Source organism: Mus caroli, unplaced genomic scaffold, assembly GCF_978045245.1.
Source record: "Mus caroli unplaced genomic scaffold, Mus_caroli_1 scaffold_13, whole genome shotgun sequence".
NCBI classification, from domain to species: domain Eukaryota; kingdom Metazoa; phylum Chordata; class Mammalia; order Rodentia; family Muridae; genus Mus; species Mus caroli.
Window position 1 is genome coordinate 47,505,197 of NW_028227268.1, and position 22,594 is coordinate 47,527,790.

Below are 22,594 nucleotides of genomic sequence, written 5' to 3' on the forward strand. Positions count from 1 at the left end.
ATTTTATAAACCCCATTGGCTTTGGTCTATTAGTAAGTAGTCTTTGCTTTTCTGTAACTAATTGATGGGTCTGCAAGTTAGTACTCAGACCCACTGGCAGTCATAGGCAGCCCCCTGTGTCAGCTCCAAGCTCGGGGACAGGATGACCTGTACTTGGTAGCCCTATAAGTAAAGGCAAAGGTTCATGTGATGGGTCTTTAGGCCCTGGCTCTACCAGGAAAGAGGGAGGAGAGGGTTCAAGTGGAGCTGTACCAGGTGGAACAGAAAGAAGTGCTCATGTTTGAAGTAAAGATCCCTCCCAAGGATCAGAACAGTTCAGATTCCCAGCAAGTGGAGAGTTTCTTCCCACCATGTGGAATGGACGTCAACGCTACCATATGCACATCCTAGGGGCCACCTACACAAGGAACACTTGTTAAACCTGGAGTTCCTAGAGAAAACTATAGACCTACTTGTCTGCCCCTGGTCATTCCTGATGTAGCTATTTGCAAACTACAGCCTTGGGTAGAATTTTAAGTCTCTGGTAAATATATGGTATTAGGAAAGAGCCTCTAGTGGGACTCAAAACCCTCTGGGGAGAAAAGCCCCCCCTCCCCCCCCAGGAATCGATGCTCTAACATTAATGTACAGCCCAGGCAGATAAGGTCCAGAGGTAGAAATAACATTTATTAAGAATTAACTATACCAATCCCAGCACTCGGGAGGCAGAGGCAGGCGGATTTCCGAGTTCGAGGCCAGCCTGGTCTACAAAGTGAGTTCCAGGACAGCCAGGGCTATACAGAGAAACCCTGTCTCAAAAAAAAAAAAAAAAAAAAAGAATTAACTATACCGGACAATGAGACAAATAGAAGCCTGTCATCTAACTTATTTTTTGAGACGGGGGTCCCACGGTAGTTCCGGCCATCCTTGAACTCACAGAAATCCACTTATCTCTGTCTCCCAAGATCTGGTATTCAGAGCATGCTCTACCATAGCCTAACTCATTTATTTTTGGTGCTAGGATCAAACCCAGGACCTTAGGCATGCTAAGCACAGACCTACTACAGCGCTCTATGCCCAGCACCCCTGCTCCCCCCATTGTCTAATTTCATGAAAAAGTACTGTCATTAACCTAATAACTGAGTCTTACAATTGAGGAAACAGGCACAGAAAGGCTAAGTACCTTACTCAAAATTGGATGATTCAGAATCAAAAGCCCCATATTCTTGTCTGTTGTCATCACCCCTCCCCCCCCTTGTTTTGAGACACAAATCTCATATTTATTGTCCAGGCTCCTGAGCAACTGGGACTGCAGGTATACACTGCAGCTCCTGGTTTTGGTTGGTCTTTCTGCTGTCCGGTAAAGAGCAAGCAAAAACTACCACTCTCTATAGGCTAAATGCCCAGCCTGGACTTCTGCTTTCTAATGTGTAAAGTTGGGAAGGAAGGTATGGAAGGTAGAAATGTTTTCTAGGACAACGAACACTCAAAGCATTAGCATTACATAGTCAACCTTCTAACCACATCTTCTGATGGGTTCCATCTGCAAAGGTTTGTCCTCTTTTCTTTCTTTCTTTCTGTTTGTTTTTGTTTTTCGAGACGACAGGGTTTCTCTGTATAGCCCTGGCTGTCCTGGAACTCACTTTGTAAACCAGGCTGGCCTCAAACTCAAATCCGCCTGTCTCTGCCTCCTGAGTGCTGGGAATAAAGGCGTGCGCCACCACCGCCCAGCTGTCCTCTTTTCAAATTATCCCTGCTATTTGTTTTCTGCATCTTGATTACACCCAGGATTTCTAAATCCTGCTCTGCGGAAGACAGTACCCTATCAGAGTCTCTCAACAGCCCTAGCCACAGAGTATCTACGTGCAGTCTCTGTGGTTGTACTCCTTTTGGGGGTACGTTTGAAGATCTCAAGTTGGGATGCATTACTTACAGACCAGTTGAGGGAAGACTGCTGGCTGATACCTTCAGACAATGCATTAGGGACCAGGTGAACTTCACTAGCTTGCCAGCTTCTTGCTGTGTTAAGGACCCTTTTAATGATGGCTCAGGAGAAAGTTGGGGGACAGAGTTATGGCTCTAGCAGGAAAGGGATTCTTTGCCCTTTCCCCTCTGCCTGCTCACCTAGGGTTTTCTGGAAGAAAGGTGTGATAAAACTTCCTTCTCCTCCCCCTTCAGCTCTCTGCGGGCAAAAATGACTTCTTCCTTCTCATAGGACTCCTGATCGGTTCACCACTCATAAGAATCCTTATCGCAGAACCACCCATTTTCTCGCCACCTTAGGCAGCAATACCTCGACTAGGAAGACAGGAGAGTCACTGAGGAGGATGTTCAGACACTCCGTGGGTCTTGCTTCTGCACCCGAGGTAGATGCGCAGCAGCCTGAAAGGCCGCCTCTCTGAGCCCACCTCTTGCCACCTCCGCAGACACATCGGATGTTGCGTCGCCGCCCCGCCTCCTCTTGCTCTGTATCTGCCCAAACCCAGGCTGGCAGAACTCGGGAGTGGTGGGGAGCGTGGGCGTGCTGCGGGGCGACCATGGCTGTAGACTGTTACCTCCGGTTCCCACAGTAACAATCGAAAGCCACGGTTGCCCTGGAGACGCGGGGGCGGGGCTTGCAGGCTGACGTCAGCACAGCGGGCGGCGGGGGTGGCGCGAGTGTCTGCAGGGCCTGCGCCCACCGCAACCCACGGGGACCTTGAACAGGCGTGCCCGAGGGAGGCGCTTGCACTGCATCAGCACCGCGGACAGCGGCGCAGGGAGGCACGGAAAGGCCGGGGGTCGGCGGTCCTGGGGCGGGGCCAGGCGTCGGTGGCCGTGACTGGAGACTGTTACTGAGGGCGGCCCGGGCAGTAAGCAGTCTAGAGCCAAGGTGCCGGCGCGCTGCCCGGGCGGGGATATCCCGTCGCCCGCAGTTGAGAGTGCTGCTGCTTCTCAGGCCCCCCCCCCTCAGCCCAAGCGCGCGCGGCCAGACACGCGACCGTGACGTCAGAGTCCTGTGACGTCAAAGATGTCCCAGCGGGGAGGCATTTCCGGCGGTGGGGAGCGGTGGGGGTAGGGCGGGGCGGCCTGATCGAAGCCCCGCCCCCGCCTGGTCCTGAGAGGACAGCTCCGCTTGCAGAGGCGGGAAGTCCTGAGCTCAGTGGGACAGTCCGGTGGGACGGGACGGGCGGGACCGGACAGGGAAGGGGCGTGTGTGCAGCATGCGAGACGGGGGTCCCGAGAGAGCCGCAGGGCCGAGGTGTGCGTCTTGTCTGTCGTGGGCGCCCTGGCTCAGTCAGTCGGGGCCATCTAGGCTGAGTCACCGCTCTGCGGACAGGGGAGAAATGAGGGGGCGCGTCTCCTGAGACTCCAGCACCTTCTCCCCACTTTCTTGAAAGGATGGCGCAGGAGCTGCTCAGCCTCGGGAAATGGGGTTGGGGGCTCGGCTCTCCGCTTGATGTTTCTCCAGAGTGTCTGCGTCTGCATTTGGGTGCCGGCAGGTGCTGCATAGGGTTGGGTCAGCCGCCGGCCCCTGGTTCACCAAGCTGAAAGGAACCTTCGTCCCTCCCACTCTGTCCCCCATCCTCACTCCGGAGTCCCCCTCCAACCCGCCGCCCCTCCGGTCCCCTCCTCGCCCTCCCATGGCGTCCGCGCATCTGCCCATCTCCGACTGTCGGTGGTCCTTACCTGTCGGGCCGCGTCGCACCAGTGCCGGCTTGCCTCCCGCAGCCCGGCCGGCGCCGCCGCTTTTATAGGCGCGCGTAGTACTCGTGCGGCGGCTCATTCATGCGGCCGCGGCTCCTACACACTGACGCGCTGCCGACGTCAGCAGAGAATTTAGGAAACGGGAAAAGAGGCTATTTATAGTGGCAAGCGGGGAGGGGGGGCGTAGGGGAGGACGGGACGAAGCGACAGGGAGTTGGAGCGGGAGGAGGGTGCGCACGCGGAAGCAGGGTTGGGTATGGGGAGTACGTAACCCCAGGCTTGGCCTCCAAGGGGTTAACTTTCCGGAACTGCAGGCGACGGGCTGGGGGAGAATAGTGCAGGGAGGGTGAGGCCCCGTTCTGTGTTTATTCACTCTCCCCTTCCGGGGCTTTGCGAGTCTTAGGATCACAGTTCTTTTCTCCTGGACCGCAGGGGTCCTCCCTTGGCAGCCCCAAGCCACACTGCTCATTCCCTAGACCCTAAAGTCCTATGACGCCAGAAGACGCCCCGCGATGGTATCACTCTCATTTGGCCACTGTGGTATCCTCGCTCTCTCCTGGTGTGTTTGTGTGTTGGGGGGGGGGTGAGGCAAGGAAATGAAACTGGGCCGGTTTAGGAGGGGAGTAGAGTGTACCTCGGACTTTGACATATAGGAGCTGGTGAAAGAGGGGTGGAGAAGCCTGGGAGTTTTGGAAGGCTTCCTGACTGGGCCACAGGAGGAAAGGTACCGGTCAGATGGTCGAAACCGCAGGGAAGATCAGGGAGTCTAAGGAGAGTGGTCTGGATTTTAGAAATGAGCATAAGATCATCTGTAAGAGTTTGGAAAATCCCTGTACAGAGTATCCACAAAAGGAAGGGCTAGCCTGACAAGTACTGGAGAGCCAACTTGGCAGTGCCCCGGGGGCACGAGGGGGCCACCTCAGTGGGGTGGAATAGGCATAGGCAGAGCCTGTAAGAGAGGGAATGAGACTAAGGGGGCTCAACAGCTTGGCAGAGGGGGTGTGTGGCTGGGACTCCTTTCTAAAGGAGTCAGAATAGACTAAAGGCAAATATGATATGGTCCTCCAAAACAGCCCGATTCTGTCTCTGGGCTCTAAATGGGGTCGTCATGCGTTCGCGGAGAGGAGGAAGCTGCACCAGGATGACCAGAGGAGCTCAGGAAGAAGGGGAAAGCAAAGTTAAGAGGAGGGGCATGGTGGTGCTCATCCTTGCACGTGGGAAGTAGACACCTTTGTGAGTTCGAGGCTAACCATAGACTTGAGACTGTGGTGGTGGTGGTGGTGGGGCGTGGAGGAGGAGGAGAGGAGAGGAGAGGAGAGGAGAGGAGAGGAGAGGAGAGGAGAGGAGAGGAGAGGAGAGGAGAGGAGAGGAGAGGGGAGGGGAGGGGAGGGGAGGGGAGGAGAGGAGAGGAGAGGGGAAGGGAAGGGAGGGGAGGGGAAGGGAAGGGAGGGGGAGTACACAGAGAAACTTGGGCAGAATTATGTGGCTGGCCCCATAACGATACAACAAGGGCTTGAGTCGGTGGAGAGGGATAGAACAAGAAGGAACTGAAGACCCAGCCGACCTCCTATGGGTCAACCAGCGGATAAACTCCATTGTGTAAAACACATACAGAGCCTTCTCTCCAGACTCGCACGATCTAACCCCATTAAAAGGAGAAAACATTTAAAACAGAGACATTAGAGACACCCTTGCTTGTGGGAGAACTCAGAGTTGTCAAAACTCATCCCTAAGAGCACTTCTGGGGAGCCTTCTTATCCTCAAACGCTCCGTTACACTTCCGCTTCAGTCCCAAGGCGTATCCCTCGACAGAGATACCAAGGTACCTCTTCACTTCTCCTAGAGCTCAGAAATTGTGGAGTCCACCGTGGGACTGCAGTGCTTGTCTTGTATGGACACTATACGGAGATACAAAGTAGTAAGTGGATTAGATGGAGACGGAGCACACCGCCGCGGAAATCTGGTGAGCCTTGAAGACTCTTCGGACCAGAAGCCTAGGCCAGGCACAGAAGTCTCCTGCCAAAGAAACGCAGCCTCTAGGGGGCGCCCAATACCTTGGTGTCTCACTGGTACAGCTAGAGGCCCGGCCGGCGGCCCCGGGCGAGTGACTCAGCCACTACCTCAAGCGGGGGAGTGGGGGCTCGAGGACAGCGTGGGGTGCGGCGAGCGCAGCCCCCACCCGCCCTGCGCCCCGCGCGGTTGCTAAGCTCTCCAAGGCCTCTGAGAGATGAGATCCCGGGAACCTCATTGGTTACCATAGTAACTCTGAGCCCCAGCCTCTCCGGCTTGGCCACGGAGGATGGCGCAGCCAATAAGAAGCTGTGGGCGGTTTGGGGGGACCCCCCCTATAGTGTGGGCGGGGGTCAGGAGGTGCGGGGAAGAGGCGGAGCGTGGGCCACGGAGGCGCGGTGCTTGCAACGGTGGTTATGCCTCCGCCCCGCTATGCAGGGACATTTCCGGTGAGCACCCATGAGCTGGTGCACGGTCCCTCCCTCCTAAAAGAGGAGTCGCCAACAGGAATCGAGCTCTCCCTCGTGTGGCGTGTAGGATCTTTTTTTGAGGGGGTCTCAAGCCGCCCGTTCTCGTGATATCTCTTGAATGGTCTCTCACTAATGGTGTATTGGGGGGGGGGGCAAACTAAGATCCCTCAAAACTGCTTAGATGGGGGATTGAGGACTTGAGTGGCACGTCGCAAGGGGTCTCTGTCCAACTATTTCCAATGGAGGGCTCTAGGGTCCTTCTGGAGATCCGCAAGTTCGGGGGGGGGCTCTTTGGTAGGACCTCTACCCCGTTTCAGGTAGTAGCCTCCGCAGTAGCCCAAGAAGTTGGGGCTCCGGGAGGGGGTGGGCGGTCTGTGTAAACATGGCGCGCCCTCGAGTGTCACTGCTTGGACAGAGTTTGAGTGTGGACGGTTTATGATGTACATACTGGTAACATGTGTCTGAGGGAGAGTTGGAATGTCTCTACTGAGTCTAAGTGAATAATGGTGTTCAGAAATGTCTAATAAAAGCTGCCCCACTCCTGCTCCGAACGTATCTACCTTCATTTCACTTAGGATTTCTAAACTCGCCCTCTCACAGAATACTGTCCTTAGTGTTCCACCCCAACCCCTTTTCTAAGATAGGGTCTCAGGTAGTAGAGACTGACCTTGAACTCCGGGTCCTCTTGCTTCCAACTCCTGGGTGCTAGGATGATAACAAGAATGCGCCACCACCCCTGGCTTAAGAGTTCCTCATTTGAAGACAGAACCTTTTTTTTTTTCCGAATTGGCGCGATATAACATATAAATATGTACTCGGGAGCACTCAGCACAAAACCCCAAGGTTTATGGGACTCCCAGGTCCGATATCTGGGGTCTCCAGGTGGGCACATCTGGAAGCGCGTGAACCTGCAAGATCTGCTCAGCTCCGCATCTGCAAGCCTCTTGGCCCAGGTGTGCGCCAGAGGTCGCAGCCCAGCCGCACACAGTCCCCGCGTGGCCGCGAGGTGGCGCCATGGCCGCGGCAGCGTCTGCCGGTTCGGGCCGCTCCAGATAAGAGTGTGCGGAAAGCGCGGAGGGGCTGAGACGCGACCAGGACGCGGGGAGGACGGACCGGCAAGACAGACCGACCGGGGGCCCGGCGGGCGGAGGGCAGCGCACTGCAGCCACGTCCCCCCCTGGATCCGCCGGCAGCCGGGCCCGGGGCTTCCGACATGCCCCCCAGGTGGGTCCTCGAGTTGGCGACAGGGAAGGGCAAGGGACCCGGGACAGTCTGGTCCTCGTGCGCCGGCTACCTCGGGAGCATCCTCAGGCGTGGGCGCCCGGGTCGCGGCTGGCGTTTGGGGCTCTAAGTGTCTTCCCTAGAGGACTCCGGACGGCTGGGCCGCTGCTCGGCGCCGGGTTCACGGCGGGGTCAGCGGCCCGGGGCCGGCTCTGCCCGCACATGGGCTGGGGAGGAGAGGGGAAGGCAAGGGGAGCCGGCGGGCGGGGCTGGCAGGGGCGCTGCCCTGGCACAGCTCGGCGCCTGGCAGCGGGACGGGTGGGGCGCAGGCTAGGAGCTGCCACCGCCTCAGGGAGGGAAGCCGGGTTGGGCGGCCGCCGCAGGTAACGGGCCGGCGAGGCCCTGCGGGCCAGGCGGGGAACAGGGGCGGGCGTGCTCGCCGGAGGGCAGGGCGGCTTTAGATTTGGTGTGGGTCCCCACGGCCACCAGGCTGCTGAAATTGGGGGCCCAGAGGAGGAACTGGGGGCCGGGGAGGGGGGCTGGGGCCGGCGCGCTCCTCCCGCCCTGTCTGAAGTTGGGAAAGTTTTCCCCGAAGTTTGAGGCGGCAGAGTTTCGGGGGAGACGGGGCGGAGGGGAGCTGGGGAAGAGATGTGGAGCCGAGGCCCCGGCTGGGTCCAGAACGCGGGTGGGGCGCAGGCCAGGGTCAGGGCCGCAGCCGGCTGTGCGCCGTGCCCGCCCGGGGCGCTGCCCCCTCCCTCCCCTGGGAGCTGCGTGGCTCCCCCCTCCCCCCCACCTGCTTCCTGCCTCAGCCTCCTGCCCCGATATAACGCCCTCCCCGCGCCGGGGCCCGGCCTTCGCGCTCTGCCCGCCACCGCAGCCACTGTCTCCGCTCCCCGGGCCCGGCCGGCCGGCCCTAACGAAGGCCTGACAGCCCCCGGCCAGGGCGGTGCCTCGATGGGCATCTTGCTCCCGTCTTCCTTATCACTTCCCCTAACCGGGGCAACTTCTTTCGAGGCGGGAGGCGCTTCTAACTCGGCTCCTTGTCTCCCCACTTGGGCAAACTTCTCGGCCCTGAATGACTTTTCCTGAAGCGGACATTTTACTTAAATCGGGTAATTGTCTCCGAAAGGGTCATTTCGTCCTAAACAGATCTGTCCCTGGAAGTTCCCAGGACCCAGCCCGAGTGCCCAGGAGCATCTGGGGCTGGGACAGATAGGCTAACCTGGCCTACTCTCCATCCGCAGCCTTTCTCCTCCTGCTCCTTCTGTCTGGGGCCGGCGGGCCTAGGCTTCCACACCCGGAGGCCGCTGATCCTCCTCGGCTACTGTTCAGGCCGTGGTGCTCCATGCCCCTGATCAGCTGAGGGGAAGGGGAAGCGGAGGGTTGGGTACAAGAAAGAGTCCAGGGCACCGTACTGCGTAGCTCTTACCCAGCTGGTGTGTGTCTCCCGCAGGAGAGTGTGCTGGGCAGACGATGCTGGACACGATGGAGGCGCCTGGCCATTCGAGGCAGCTACTGCTGCAGCTCAACAATCAGCGCACCAAGGGCTTCTTGTGCGACGTGATCATCGTGGTGCAGAATGCCCTCTTCCGCGCGCACAAGAACGTGCTGGCGGCCAGCAGCGCCTACCTCAAGTCCCTGGTGGTGCATGACAACCTGCTAAACCTGGACCATGACATGGTGAGCCCGGCCGTGTTCCGCCTGGTGCTGGACTTCATCTACACCGGCCGCCTGACCGACAGTGTTGAGGCCGCAGCAGCAGCAGCGGTGGCCCCGGGCGCCGAGCCGAGCCTGGGCGCTGTGCTGGCTGCTGCCAGCTACCTGCAGATCCCTGACCTCGTGGCTCTGTGCAAGAAGCGTCTCAAACGCCACGGCAAGTACTGCCACCTGCGGGGAGGAGGCAGCGGCGGCGGCGGCTACGCTCCTTACGGGCGGCCCGGCCGGGGCTTGAGGGCTGCCACGCCCGTCATCCAGGCTTGCTACTCGTCCCCGGCGGGGCCACCGCCGCCGCCTGCCGCCGAGCCGCCGTCGGGTCCCGATGCAGCCGTCAACACCCACTGCGCCGAGCTATATGCTTCGGGCCCGGGCCCAACAGCCTCACTCTGCGCCCCGGAGCGTCGCTGCTCCCCGCTTTGCGGCTTGGATCTGTCCAAGAAGAGCCCGCCAGGTTCCTCGGTCCCCGAGCGACCGCTGAGTGAGCGCGAACTGCCTCCACGCCCGGACAGCCCTCCCGGTGCGGGGCCCGCAGTCTACAAGGAGCCATCGCTCGCCCTGCCCCCGCTGCCGCCTTTGCCCTTCCAAAAGCTGGAGGAGGCCGTACCGACTCCAGACCCGTTTCGAGGAAGCAGTGGCAGTCCGGGACCCGAGCCCCCCGGCCGCCCCGACGGCTCCAGCCTCCTCTACCGCTGGATGAAGCACGAGCCAGGCCTGGGTAGTTATGGCGATGAACTGGTCCGGGATCGAGGCTCCCCGGGTGAGCGCCTGGAGGAGCGCGGTGGGGATCCTGCCGCCTCACCCGGGGGCCCCCCGCTCGGCCTGGTACCCCCGCCACGCTATCCCGGGAGCCTGGACGGGCCAGGCACAGGAGCCGACGGCGACGACTATAAGAGCAGCAGCGAAGAGACCGGTAGCAGCGAGGACCCCAGCCCACCCGGCGGCCACCTGGAGGGTTACCCATGCCCGCACTTGGCTTATGGTGAGCCTGAGAGCTTTGGTGACAACCTGTACGTGTGCATCCCATGTGGCAAAGGCTTCCCCAGCTCGGAACAGCTGAATGCACACGTGGAGGCTCACGTAGAGGAAGAAGAGGCGTTATATGGCAGGGCAGAGGCTGCTGAGGTGGCTGCTGGGGCCGCCGGCCTTGGGCCCCCCTTTGGTGGCGGTGGGGACAAGGTCACTGGGGCGCCGGGCGGCCTAGGAGAGCTGCTGCGGCCATACCGCTGCGCGTCCTGCGACAAGAGCTACAAGGACCCGGCCACGCTGAGGCAGCACGAGAAGACACACTGGCTGACAAGGCCCTATCCGTGTACCATCTGCGGAAAGAAGTTCACGCAACGCGGAACCATGACACGCCATATGCGCAGCCACTTGGGCCTGAAGCCCTTTGCGTGCGACGCGTGCGGCATGCGCTTCACCCGCCAGTATCGCCTCACGGAGCACATGCGCATCCACTCTGGAGAGAAGCCCTACGAGTGCCAGGTGTGTGGTGGCAAGTTTGCTCAACAGCGCAACCTCATCAGCCATATGAAGATGCACGCTGTAGGTGGCGCGGCCGGCGCGGCCGGGGCGCTGGCTGGCCTGGGGGGACTACCTGGCGTCCCTGGCCCCGACGGCAAGGGCAAGCTCGACTTCCCTGAGGGTGTCTTTGCTGTGGCCCGCCTCACAGCTGAACAGCTGAGTCTGAAGCAGCAGGACAAGGCAGCTGCTGCCGAGCTGCTGGCGCAGACCACGCACTTCCTGCACGACCCCAAGGTGGCGCTCGAGAGCCTCTACCCGCTGGCTAAATTCACTGCTGAGCTAGGACTCAGCCCAGATAAGGCGGCAGAGGTGCTGAGCCAGGGCGCGCACCTGGCTGCAGGACCGGACAGCCGGACCATCGACCGTTTCTCTCCCACCTAGAGCGTCCCTCCTAGGTGCGCCGGGCGCTGCCTGACAGCCCGGGGACAACTGGTAGCAGCGGCAGCGCCGCAGTGGTGGCCCCACCTTTCTACACCTCACCTGGCCTCACTGTTTAGTGCCTTAGCCTGGGGAAGTCAGTGGGGGAAAACCCCGGGACGGGGGTGGGATAGGGGAAGGGAGATTTATATTTTTGATATCAGCTTTGACCAAAGGAGAACCCTGCCTCTCCCTGTGGCTCATCGGCCCCCTCCCCCGGCTCCGTGCTGCTCTTGGGGGGGAAGGATGCCATTATTCGGACGCTCTCAGCCCTACCTCCGGCCCTTGCGACCACACCCATTCTCACTGTGAATCTCCCTGCTGGGGTCGGAGCATTGGGCACAGTTGGAGAGAGGGGAGGGGACTGAGCCGGCCGGAGGGCCTCCCCGTCCCCTGCTCCTGCCCAGCCCGGGACTGATAATGTGAAGTTCCTCATTTTGCACAAGTGGCACTAGCCCCAGGGCCAGCCCTTCCTTTCCTCACCACCAGGGTGGGCAGCTCTGGCGCCAGGGATGACAACCCTGACCCATCTGTCTCCGCTTCCCGAGGTGTCCCCTCCTCTTCCTGGGGCCCCCGGACCATATATTTATTGCATGCGCCCTAGGTGACCCCCTATCCCGAGCCCAACTTTAGCTGGGCTGGAGAGAGGTCTCCTTCCTTGGTTCCCGTTCTGTCCCTTTGTATATTTTCTACTCTGTACACAGGCTCTTCCAGAGCCGCTTCCATTTTCTATACTCAACCAAACAGCAATAAAGCAGTAACCAAGGTCCCTATAATCCTGTGGCTCTCTTCTGCCTCTGCACCACGGTGGGTGGCAGGGCCCCAACATAGGTGTACAGGCCCAAACCAGCCGCCCCTCCCCAGTTCCAAAAAATAGACCAGCAGAGGTCAATTATATTTCATAACTAAAAATTTATTAAGGAAACAAAACCGGGGTTCCAAATGGGACAGAGAGAAGAAAGGTATTCTTCCCATTTCCAATCCCCCCATCCCCAGCCAATGACCCTCACAGCCAGAGGAGGGGACCTCAAAGGAAGTAGCCTGCCTGGGCCTTACAATCAAGAGAGCTTCTGAGCTGAGTCCTGGGCACTGTCCTGGGCTCTCCTGCACAGCCCTCTCCTGGGCCTGAGAAGGGCAGAGCACCCTTGGTGAAGCACTGCTCCTCCTAAGGTGGGTTGTGTGTGATCCTATCAAGAGTCACCCCTGCTTAGCCTGAGACAGCCTTCTCAATCCTTCTCTACCTCTGTGCTAGACTGAAGGAATTCATTCCTGGTAGGGAGCCTCCAAGTGAGGTTGTAAACAGAGAGGCAGCAAAAAAACAAAAACAAAAAACCTAAAAGAACCAAAACCCTCAAAGGCTAAAGGGTCCCATGTCCCCTCTTCTGGGTAAAGACGTACAGTGACAAAGCCAGAAACGGGCTCAACACCCGGCACCTCTACCTTGGGGTTCAGCTCCCCCAGCTTGGAGGCTTCTCAGAGGTGTGAGGGGTTGGGAAGGAAGGACAGCTGGGAAGGCTTTATTTGGTTCCTGTCACAGGTGGTAGGGTAAGATTCAGAACGAGAAGTCCCACGAGGAGCCGAGGTGAGGAAGTTTAGGGTTGGGGTGATGAAAGGGGCCAACTAGAAAGGGAAGGCAGGCAAAGAAGAGTCTGAGGAAATTTCCCCAAGAGGGTACTGCAGTGAAAGGAAGGCCAAGGATGGGAACATGTGCTGGTGGAGGGCCACTCTGGACGCACGGGCCCAAGACCACATGGCCCTTCCCTTAGGCCCATGACTGCCCAAAAGGAAAACAAGGGCAAAGTGCAAGATGTGGACAGGAAGAGAAGCATGTGCACATGTGCTGTGTGAGTGCGTGCGTGAGGGCGTGCGTGTGCGTTGAAGGGCTGGGGCTGCTGTTGCTGTTATAGACAGAAGTCAGCATGGGTCCATAGGGCATCTAGGCCTCAGGGAGATGGAGACACCTGGGCACTCTTCTTGACAGCCAAAGCCTCTCAGACATTCAGGACAGAGACTGCAGACTGAGGGGTTGATCAGTTTCCTTGCATCTGATGGAAACTTTAGAATCTCTGCCCCTTACCACTACAGAGTGGCTGGGTCCTCCGGGTGAGTAGGCCTCCTTCCAGCCCTGGGACCAGACAGAGGGAAAAAGGGTGGGAGCTTGGTGGCCTATTCGGCTTGTCCACCTGTTGTCACTGTAGCCAGTCACCTCCCTGCTAAATCTTGGCAGCCCAGGAGGGTCCCAGCAGCTTCCGCCTGACCCTTGGGAGGGCTCTGTGAGGAGCGGCTCCCCCACAGCACGGCCACGGCGTGAGGTTGGAAGAGGATGGTTTATTGTCTGGGTGGATTGGTAGCTCAGGCGCGTGGACATCTTCCGTGTTACACTGGGCGCCTGGTGGCCTCTCAGGAATGGTTCCATGGGGGTGGGCCCCAGTGTGGTCCCCTCAGCCCACCTGGGCCCACGTAAGGAAGGCTGGGATGTCCCTCACAGGCACATTCCTTGTCAGTGCCTTTACACGAAGGTTCCGATCATCGGTCAGCAACACCACCTCCCGTAACAGGCGGATTGGCTCCTCTGTTGGCACAGAAATCAGATGGGCTCAGCTGAGGATAGAAGTGTCAAATACTATCTCCTGTCTTGGGGAGAATGTGGTCGTGGAGGGGCAAGTTCTTTCCAGGCTCATAGCACCATTCCCCTGATGCTTAGAGGGTCAAGCTAGGTAGGAGCTGTGCTGGGGCTATGAACTCCTCACACGGGACTCTTGTGCCTGAGAGTACTCAAACTGCAGGCCTGTCTTCCAAAGTCTCAGAACTAATGGGAAGCAGAGTCCTAACTACACCCCTGGCCCTGATTCCTACGAACTGCCCTCACCCTTTAGAAGTCTCTCCTTCTAAAGGTGGGATGTGTGTGTCAATGTTCTATGTATCCAAAGGTTAAAAAATACAAAGGTGAATAGAAAGTAGGAACAGATCTTACGAATGTGGGGGAAGGGGTTAGCTCTGGGGTGCTCTCAGGAGAGGCTTGCTAAATGGGCCTGTGGCTATGGTCAAGGATCTATTAAAAGAGTGATCTGTGAGCATCTATCAGTACACAGGGTAATGAGCAGCAGAGAGGACTGTCCTGCAGCTGCCTCATGCTCCGTGTAGCTCTGTGCCTTCTTGAGTTCCTTACGCACTTTTGTAAATACACTCACGTACATAGGCTAGCTTCCTCCGGTAACACTGACATCACGTTAGCCACCCCTTCTTTACTCATATTTTATATACTTCCAACATTTTTCTATACCAGTACAGATAGCCTTCATCTTTTTAGATATTTCTTACAGCAGATATTTTTCCTGTGTCTGACTAATGTACAGGAGAAAACTTAAAATGGGGCCCAGGAATCACTCAAGGGACACTCTAGGCCCTGGGCATGACTGCTTGGGTGGCAGGTCTATCTCTCAGCCCTGCCCTGGCATTTCCTAGTGGAGGTCTGGCAGAAAGCAAAGGCACAGGAAATGTCCTGTGGTGTTTGGGGACGGCTAGGATGGCGGGCTGGGGGATTGCAAACATCCATGTCTGACCTGAGTAATGCTGGCCTTGCCAGCTCCAGGCAGGGAGGCTGAGAGTTGGCTTTCAGCCTAGGGAAGAATCTGGGGATGAAGAGGGAGAGGCTCAGGGGGCTGATGGTGGTGAGGAAAGGGAGAAAGAGGACGACAGACAGGGCTGTGTGTAGAGGGTGAAGAACACGCCTCGTGATTAAGGGAGGTCTAAGAGCCTTCCCTCTGTTGCCTGGGCCTGGAATGTGAGTGTGTGGTGGGGTAGTGGTGTGGGGTGCTACATGGGGTTCCCAGCTGTTGTCTGAGTCTGTCTGCAACTCCACCATTCCTGCTCTGGGCTTCACACCAGAAGAGTCCTAGGCCTTAGGTCAGCCAACAAAGGCCCAGCATTGCTGGCAGGGGTCTGCAGGGGTTTCTGTGGATACTTTGAGACATTTTTAACAATAAACATCCTCTGTTTTGACACTGGTAACTTCACTTTGTTAGAAACCAGAGACTGTCATCTTGTCAGGCCCCATCCGCCATAATCCACATGATTTTAAAATTCAACATCGTTTACACATAAACATTTGGTGACGGTTTCTCTGTGAATCTGACAAGTTAATCTGCTAAGAATTCACACTGACAAATGGGGTTTGATTACACTGGCCGTTGCTGATGTAATTTTGATAGGGGCGGTCCCCATGATGGCAGTGGGACTCTGTTTGGGAGTAATTCTGGGGGTGGCGGGACAAGTTCAGATGCATCTAGGCTAAGAACAGAGCTCTGGTGGCTGAGGAGTACTGGAACCACGCGTCTCCACAAGACCTTTGCAACCTTGCTTCCCTCTTAGAAGGAACGTGTCTAGAGCTTGTGCTCTAGGATAGGGCACAAGCTCCTCTGTCTGCCTCAGCCAGGATTCTAATTTGTCAGTTGAACATTCTAGGTCTGGTCCTCAGGGAGAGGATATGTGCTGCACTCCTGACTGCCCCTGGTATAGAAATACCAGCACACGCGAGGGCTGTGCTAAGCAATGAAAGAAACCGGGAGAGGCCAGCAAGCCAAGATGGAGGGCATGGATACAGGGAGGCAGAGGGTCACACAAAGAAAGTCATGAGGCTACATAGGTCCACAGAGACCCACTGATATTACTAGATCAGCACATGACTTAGAGCTAGGAAGGGGTAGGGTTCCTTTCCACAAAAAGACATGTCAGCGTCTTGGGAATCAGTAGCTCCTACATGTCACTGGCCCTGTGGTCCTGTGTGCAGGGCATTCACGGCTGAGGTGGTCAGACACTTGAGAGTTTTAGGCTGACCCAGAAATGGGATTCTGCTCACCAAAACCGTTTAAAACTCAGATACAAGCTCAGTCTTTAAAACTCTCTCCCACCTCCAGTTCCAGCTAGCCTGTAAAATGCTACCGCTCACTGCAATAGAGATCAGGAAGAAAGGCCTATTCTTTTTTTTTTTTTTTTTTTTTTTTTTTGGTTTTTCGAGACAGGGTTTCTCTGTATAGCTCTGGCTGTCCTGGAACTCACTCTGTAGACCAGGCTGGCCTCGAACTCAGAAATCCGCCTGCCTCTGCCTCCCGAGTGCTGGGATTAAAGGCGTGCGCCACCACGCCCGGCGAAAGGCCTATTCTTGACTTGGGAGAACCTCCACTGCAGGTCTGATACAGGTTGATGTTCAAGAAATACCCTGATATGGGTAGGGAGGTGAACATGGCCTAAGGAAAAAAAGTGTGCCCACTAGAGGTTCTCTACTGCTCAGGGCTGCAGAAAGCTGGACGCAGGAGACCATGGCCTGAACAAGCTATACTGAATCATAAAGACATTCTTGCTGTCAAAGGAACTCACCCAAGAAAGGAAATAGATGCAGACTGAGTGGGAAAGCTTGCAGCCTAGAGCAGGGTTTCCTGGGCTAGAGAGGCTCATTCCTAGTTGGCTCTAGATGATATAACATTCTTTAGGGCCAGGGAAGCTTTGATAGTAGGCCTAACCTCTGGGAAGGTGAACAAGATGGTCTCAGGCTTGTATAGGCTTGTATAGACTTATCAGGCCAAAGTCAGCAGAGACTCTTCTTAGGGACTGTGGATGGGTAGGAGAAAGCAGGGCAGAGGGATGGATGGCTCAAGGAGAGGCCAGGCTGTACCTTTGCTGGTGGGCATGTAATCCTTAGCCTTGTCTTTGCAGTAGTGCAGGCAGCAAGAGAGGATCAAGTCATCGTTGTTACCCTGGAGAAAGACAGTGTGAAAAGCACCACTGGGCAGGAGGGGGCGCCATGCAGAGGCAGAGGTACTTCCAGGGCTATGTCCTAGAGTCCTATTCAGACATGCTTTGGCTCTGCTTGGCTGAGTCTGTCTTCAGTGATTCAGAGAGCAAGGAACTCTCCCCTCCTGGGCCTTGATGGTGACTACCCTTTAGCTGCCCAGGTTCAAAGGGCTTCTTTTACTTCTTCCTTTTGGGAACACCTTCTCCCCCACCCCCCAAGACAGGGTTTCTCTGTGTAGCCCTGGCTGTCCTAGAACTAGCTCTGTAGATCAGGCAAGCCTTGAGCTCACAGAGATCCACCTGCCTCTGCCTCCCATGAGTTCTGGGATTAAAGGTGTGTGCTATCACTACCCAGCTCAGGAACATTTCTAATAATGGACTTCTCTCTGGGGGGTCTCACCAGCTGTCCAGTAATGTCCTCACTTCGGAAGGCGATAGATTCGAGTTCATTGCCGCGGCTGGTCAAGGCCCGCAGGCAGGAGTCCCGACTCTCAAATCTCCGTTCGAGGAACTCAATGGATTTTCGGGCCTTTTCTTGCACCACACGGGCATAGCCCCCAGCCCGGTGGTCTGTCTCCTGCCCTTTGGCGAGGCCATCCAGCTCATTGATCACTGATGGGACAGAGATTATAATGAGCAATTATGCCTGTCTGCATCCTCTGCTCTCTGCCCAATTCCTTTCTCAGGCAGGCCTCTTCACAGACAACAGAGGCCACCTTTCCACATGAGTTTTCCAATGAATCTGGTAGGGTAGATACTTGTGGGTATGAGAGGGGATCTAAGAATAGCTCCTTTCTGCCTCTTCCTCTGAGCCCCATCTTCCTCCCAGGGGGAATTTATAGGATTTTCTGGAGCTGGCATTCCTTACAGTATAGATCAATGAAAACATAGGAGCACAAGGTGAGTGAGGTGCTCTTCCTCAGCTACTCGGGTCTGAGCCGTAGCAGTCTAAAAGGAGGCAGGGTTCTACTGCCCTGTCTGGCAGAGTACAGGGAAGCCACACGGAAGAAGGACAGCCACACTGAGTTGCAAGGGCCCTGGTATTTCGTAAAACCATAACCTTGGCACACATTACTTCCTTGAATCTACGTGTGTGTGTGTGTGTGTGTGTGTGTGTGTGTGTGTGTGTGTGTGCGCGCGCGCGCGTGCACGCGCCTGTCTGCTTGTCTATGTGTCTGGGACATGGCTTCATTTTCTGGTGAAGATTCTTTCCAAAATTCCAGCCAAAAGCCTGAGGTCAAGTGGGAAATATGCACTCCTTGGGGGCTTAGAGAGAGTTTGGGGTCTGAGGCCTCTCCTTAGTGCAATGATTCATGGCTCGGGGAGTCGGCATGAGCATGCTGTTCCATGGTGAGCCTGGCACTCATTGTCTGGGTATTCAGAAACATTTTCTGGAAAGGGCCCATATGGGAACACACACACACACACACACACACACACACACACGCAGACAGACACACCCCCATGCTTTTAGCACCACGAAGCTGAAAGGTCCAGATAATGTGTAGCAGTGGTGTATGGTGTATGGTGTATGGTACAGCAAACAGAACATCAAACAGGAAAAACTGGTATTCTATCCCCAAATCTGCTTTCCTGCTTCCAAACTAAACAGGCTTCAAAGGGGACGCTTGTTTGTGCTTCTGCACCAGGCGGGACTTCTCAATGCTGGGGTCAGACCTAAAGAGCACAGAGCAGGTTAAAGAGCACAAGACACAAGCAGGGAAGGCTTTCCACTTAACCCTTTGTTGTTCTGGCCAGAAAGCAGGAGTCCACCAAGGAAAGTATGAGTGAACAGGAGCTCTGCTTACATCCTTGAAATACAGGGATCTGCCCAGCTGATACAGGGTCAGAGGGTCTGGTCTGTGTGGCTGCAGTACAGCGGTCAGTTCTAGTACCCTTAGGCTCACTATATTCTGAAATTTAGCATTTATCCCTTTCCTACCAAATCTAAATTTCTTTATCAAACTTAAGCTCTTTAGGGCCAAGGGCCGCAGATCTGACTTTTCACTGTAATTATTAGGAACAAAGAGACTAAGCACACATGAGGAGCACGGGCATAGGAAGGCAGAAGAGGAATGTTCTCATTCCCAGGAAGCCTCCTTGAGACACCAGTGCGCTTTCTCAGTTATACCAAGTACAGACCATCTAACAAAAGCGACCAATCGACTTTCTTTTTCCTAACTAAAAGCCTCCTAGGAGGAAGGTGCAGTGCTATGGCCTGTAAGTCAGTTCACTCAGAAGGGCAGTGGAAAGCTCAGGGCACTGTGTGGCTCTGGTGTACTCGGCCTTATGACAGAAGCTGCTCTTCTTTTGAAGTGGAGCAAACCTTCCCTTAGGTCTAAGGGCTTGGGTTTAAGAGCTTCTGTCCAGGCCACATGGGGAGGGGGAAGGAAGACAGGGAGGGAGGAGGACTGCTTCAGTGCCAACATTCTCAGGTGGTGCTAACGTGCTTCCCACAACCCCCCAGGGTTCTACAGGCTCTGCAGGGGCGGATGTTTCCTGCCCTTTGTTTCCACCCCCATCTGGCACTAAGACACTTGGGACTGGGAGGGAAGGCCCAATGGAACATCTTGGCATGGATGTCAGAGGTGGCCTGTCAGGCAGACTGCCAGTCTAGTGCCTTTTTCAGAGAATAGTGTTCTCGAACTTACTTCAAATGGCTGCTGGCAGAGAGATACTAAAGATCCTTGTCTTTGCAATCCTCGTACACACCCCTTTCCCCCATAGGACAGCATCAGCTGCAGTAGCTACATTAGCTGTATTTGACAGGTACTCAGAGATCAAAGCACAACCAGAGGCTGACCTACCATTCAGCTTAAGAACTAGGGGTACCCAGTAATCTCCCATGAGCACTCAGCTAGGAAAAGCAGGCTTGCTGGACTTCAAGATGCTAACCAGTACCAATGGCCCAAGTGGTAGGAACTGAAAGGCATGAGCCAAAGGTCTTGCTCTAAAGGGTTCCTGTCAGTCTGGCCTTAGGATGACATTGGCCAGAAGAATGTTACCTCGAACCAACAGAATGATCATGAAAAGCTACAAGACAATCAGACCAAAGGCATCTAACCACTTCAAAATCCTCCCAGCCTCCCTGCCAGACCACCCAGCAGCACTGCCGTTATCTGCCAGGGCTGAGTGTTTACCAATAACGGGAACCAGCTTTGCTGTTTTACTGCAAGCTTTATAAGGAAAAAACAAGGGCTGGGCTCATGCAGCCGCTGGTTGCTGGGACACAGGAGTCCATTTGCTCAAGCAGTTTAAGCCATGGATCAGCCATAATAATTTGAACTACTCTGATTATTAAACAATTTTCCTTGCCCCACGCATTCTCTGCAAATCCTGTCTTACACATGCACAGCCAGGTCAGTCTGCCTGGCTCTGGGCATGTGTGGAGGGGGCTGCTGTGCATGTGTAGGGTTGCTCTGTCCTCCCACCCAGCTCACCGATGAGGGGCACCACCAGGATGTACTTCCTGCTCTCCAGCAGCCGAGCCAGACTGGCCAGGTGGTCAATGAAGCCGTTGGTATCTGGTACGAGGAACAAGGGTCTGATCTCCAGCTCCATCTGCCTCATCTGACTCTGGTCTTCCAAAACAGCCTACAGGGACACAGAATATGAGGGAGCAAGAGAGTGAGCAGGGAGAGGGAGCACTGATGAGCCAGGCCCCTGACTCACCAGTGTGTAAGCATCCTGCCCCCACACATCTCTTCCCCCTCCAGAGGCACAGTCACCCCTTAGGCCTGAGGGACAGACCTTCAGGCTGAGCTAAGCAGTATAATCAACATCCACACAGACCAAATGGCCCAGGCCTGAAGTCTCACTAACCGTTAGTTGTGAGAAAGGAAACTGATGCTATTAAAAATATGTTTCTGAGAGGATCATAAAGGTAAGAAGGGAGCAAGTAACTAGGCCAGGAAAGGAGAGTCACATATCACACAGGCAGCACTTACAGGGTAGTTCTCAATCCGGACACTTGAATACTCAGATCAGAGTCCTCCCTTCCCCTCCCTCCTTCCCTCCTTATCCCTGTCTAAAATGAGACAGGGTCTCATAAGCTGGCCCAGACTCATACTTGGTTCTATGAAGTACTGAGTATCAAATCCAGGGCTTCAGTACGTTAGCACTCTACCTACAACCCTAGAATTTGTGATTCCAACTCATTTCATTGTGCATTTCAACCACCACCTACTCCAACCCTAATGAAATTAACATAAAATCTGAATTTTAAAGTGTTGGAATTAAAGTTCCAACACTCAGAAAGAGGAAACACTCATTTCTGTGAGTTCCAGACTAGCCAGAACTACATAGTGAGATCCTGTCTTTAAAAAAAAGAAGAACTGGGCTGGTGAGATGGCTCAGTGGTTGGGAGCGCCGACTGCTCTTCCAAAGGTCCCAAGTTCAAGTCCCAGCAACCACATGGTGGCTCACAACCATCGGTATCTGAGGACAGCTATAGTGTACTTACATATAATAAATAAATAAATCTTTAAAAAAAAATGAACTGACAAGATTTGACTCCTACAAATATACATGTACACTCATACAATGTAAAAAATATTTTAAAAAACTTGGTATTAGCAGAATGCTACTTACCATTTTCTACAGCAGAAATCCATAAAGAAGTTATGACCCAGCCCACAGAGAACAACAATCAGGTCATAACTATACCACCTGTCCTTGCTTTGCATAGCATTTCCTAAATGTAGGTTTTTTGTTTTGTTTTTTTTTTTAAAGATTTATTTATTTATTATATGTAAGTACACTGTAGCTGTCTTCAGACACTCCAGAAGAGGGCGCCATATCTTGTTACGGATGGTTGTGAGCCACCATGTGGTTGCTGGGACTTGAACTCTGGACCTTCGGAAGAGCAGTCGGGTGCTCTTACCCACTGAGCCATCTCACCAGCCCTTGTTTTTTTTTTTTTTAAACACGAGAAACTTCAGGGTTTCTGTAAATAGTTGTGGCTGTCCTGGAACTTGGTATGTACATAGGCTGGCCTTGAACTCACAGAGATTTGCCTGCCTCCACCTTCTGCTGAGATTAAAGGCATACCACCCCCAGCTTTTTTGCTCTACTTTCAACTCTTTACCACAAAAACTCTGAACAACAAACACTGTCCTGCCATCATTTTCCCTTTGGCATCAGGGCTTTTTGTCTTAGGCGCTTCAGGAAAGTCCTCTAGGATATTAAGGATTTCATAATTGTGCTGTATCCCCGTACAAACTGAAACGCCATAATGAAAATTCAAAGCACTCCACCTCATATTATTCAACAGTTACCCCAATGACCACCAGCAGGTCTGTGTACCAACCTCTGTCAGCCCCAGAAGCCCACAAGCCAGGGACTATCTGTGCTATAGGCTTTTCCATTTCTGTGGAATTCTGTGAACATCTGCAGCACCCAGTGTCTTCTGGTCTGGCAGTCTTACATGGGTAGCAGTGACCTGATGGGACAGGTTTAGGGTATATCTGTCTCTACAGAGTATATTTATTATTGTGCTATTTCCTCTGGGGATCATAGCCAGAAAGCAAGTTGACTGGCTGAATTTATCTGCTCTGGCAGACTATGTAGGGAGCTAGCCAGTACCAAGGGGAATCCAGAAAAGCAGGTGGGTCAGTCTCAGTCCCCTCACTCCCTCTTATGGTCTTCTGAAACATAGCAACCACAAGGAAACAGACCCAGAAACAGCACAGAGGAAGTGTATGTGCGTGCCAACTGAGATGGGGCCCACGGTGCTGGGCCTGGCCACCAACAGTTAGCAAGAAGGTTGCTTAGGCTTCACTAGG

General features: G+C 55.0%; 2 protein-coding genes across 5 annotated transcripts in view; one reads left to right on the plus strand and one right to left on the minus strand.

Moving 5' to 3' along the window:
- Positions 1 to 7,226: 7,226 nt before the first annotated feature.
- Positions 7,227 to 11,797, plus strand: Hic1 (HIC ZBTB transcriptional repressor 1). 2 transcript variants are annotated; one of them, XM_021177789.2, is made up of 2 exons: positions 7,227 to 7,370; positions 8,821 to 11,797. In XM_021177789.2, exon 2 carries the CDS (start codon positions 8,841 to 8,843, stop codon positions 10,983 to 10,985), a length of 2,145 nt encoding a protein of 714 aa, XP_021033448.2. In that variant the 5' UTR covers positions 7,227 to 7,370; positions 8,821 to 8,840; the 3' UTR covers positions 10,986 to 11,797. The 2 variants fall into 2 exon arrangements, with proteins under 2 accessions (XP_021033448.2, XP_021033449.1); XM_021177790.2 differs by lacking the exon at positions 7,227 to 7,370 and adding an exon at positions 8,231 to 8,479.
- Positions 11,798 to 11,913: 116 nt separating this feature from the next.
- Smg6 (SMG6 nonsense mediated mRNA decay factor) overlaps positions 11,914 to 22,594 on the minus strand; it is a 234,164-nt gene continuing 223,483 nt past the window's right edge. For all 3 annotated transcript variants that reach the window (XM_021176232.3, XM_021176235.3, XM_021176236.3), the window contains exons 16-19: positions 20,252 to 20,405; positions 17,212 to 17,423; positions 16,693 to 16,774; positions 11,914 to 13,593 (exon numbers count right to left, since the gene is read on the minus strand). In XM_021176232.3, coding sequence (XP_021031891.1) covers positions 13,463 to 13,593; positions 16,693 to 16,774; positions 17,212 to 17,423; positions 20,252 to 20,405 — 579 coding nt within the window. In that variant the 3' untranslated portion in view covers positions 11,914 to 13,462. The remainder of the gene's footprint in view (positions 13,594 to 16,692; positions 16,775 to 17,211; positions 17,424 to 20,251; positions 20,406 to 22,594) is intronic.

Bases quoted from the DNA above. Each gene is read 5' to 3' on its own strand.
- Hic1 (XM_021177790.2), top strand. From the start codon at position 8,443: ATGACTTTTCCTGAAGCGGACATTTTACTTAAATCGG. The intron at 8,480-8,820 runs GTAATTGTCTCC...TGTCTCCCGCAG, and splicing joins GGACATTTTACTTAAATCGG to GAGAGTGTGCTGGGCAGACG.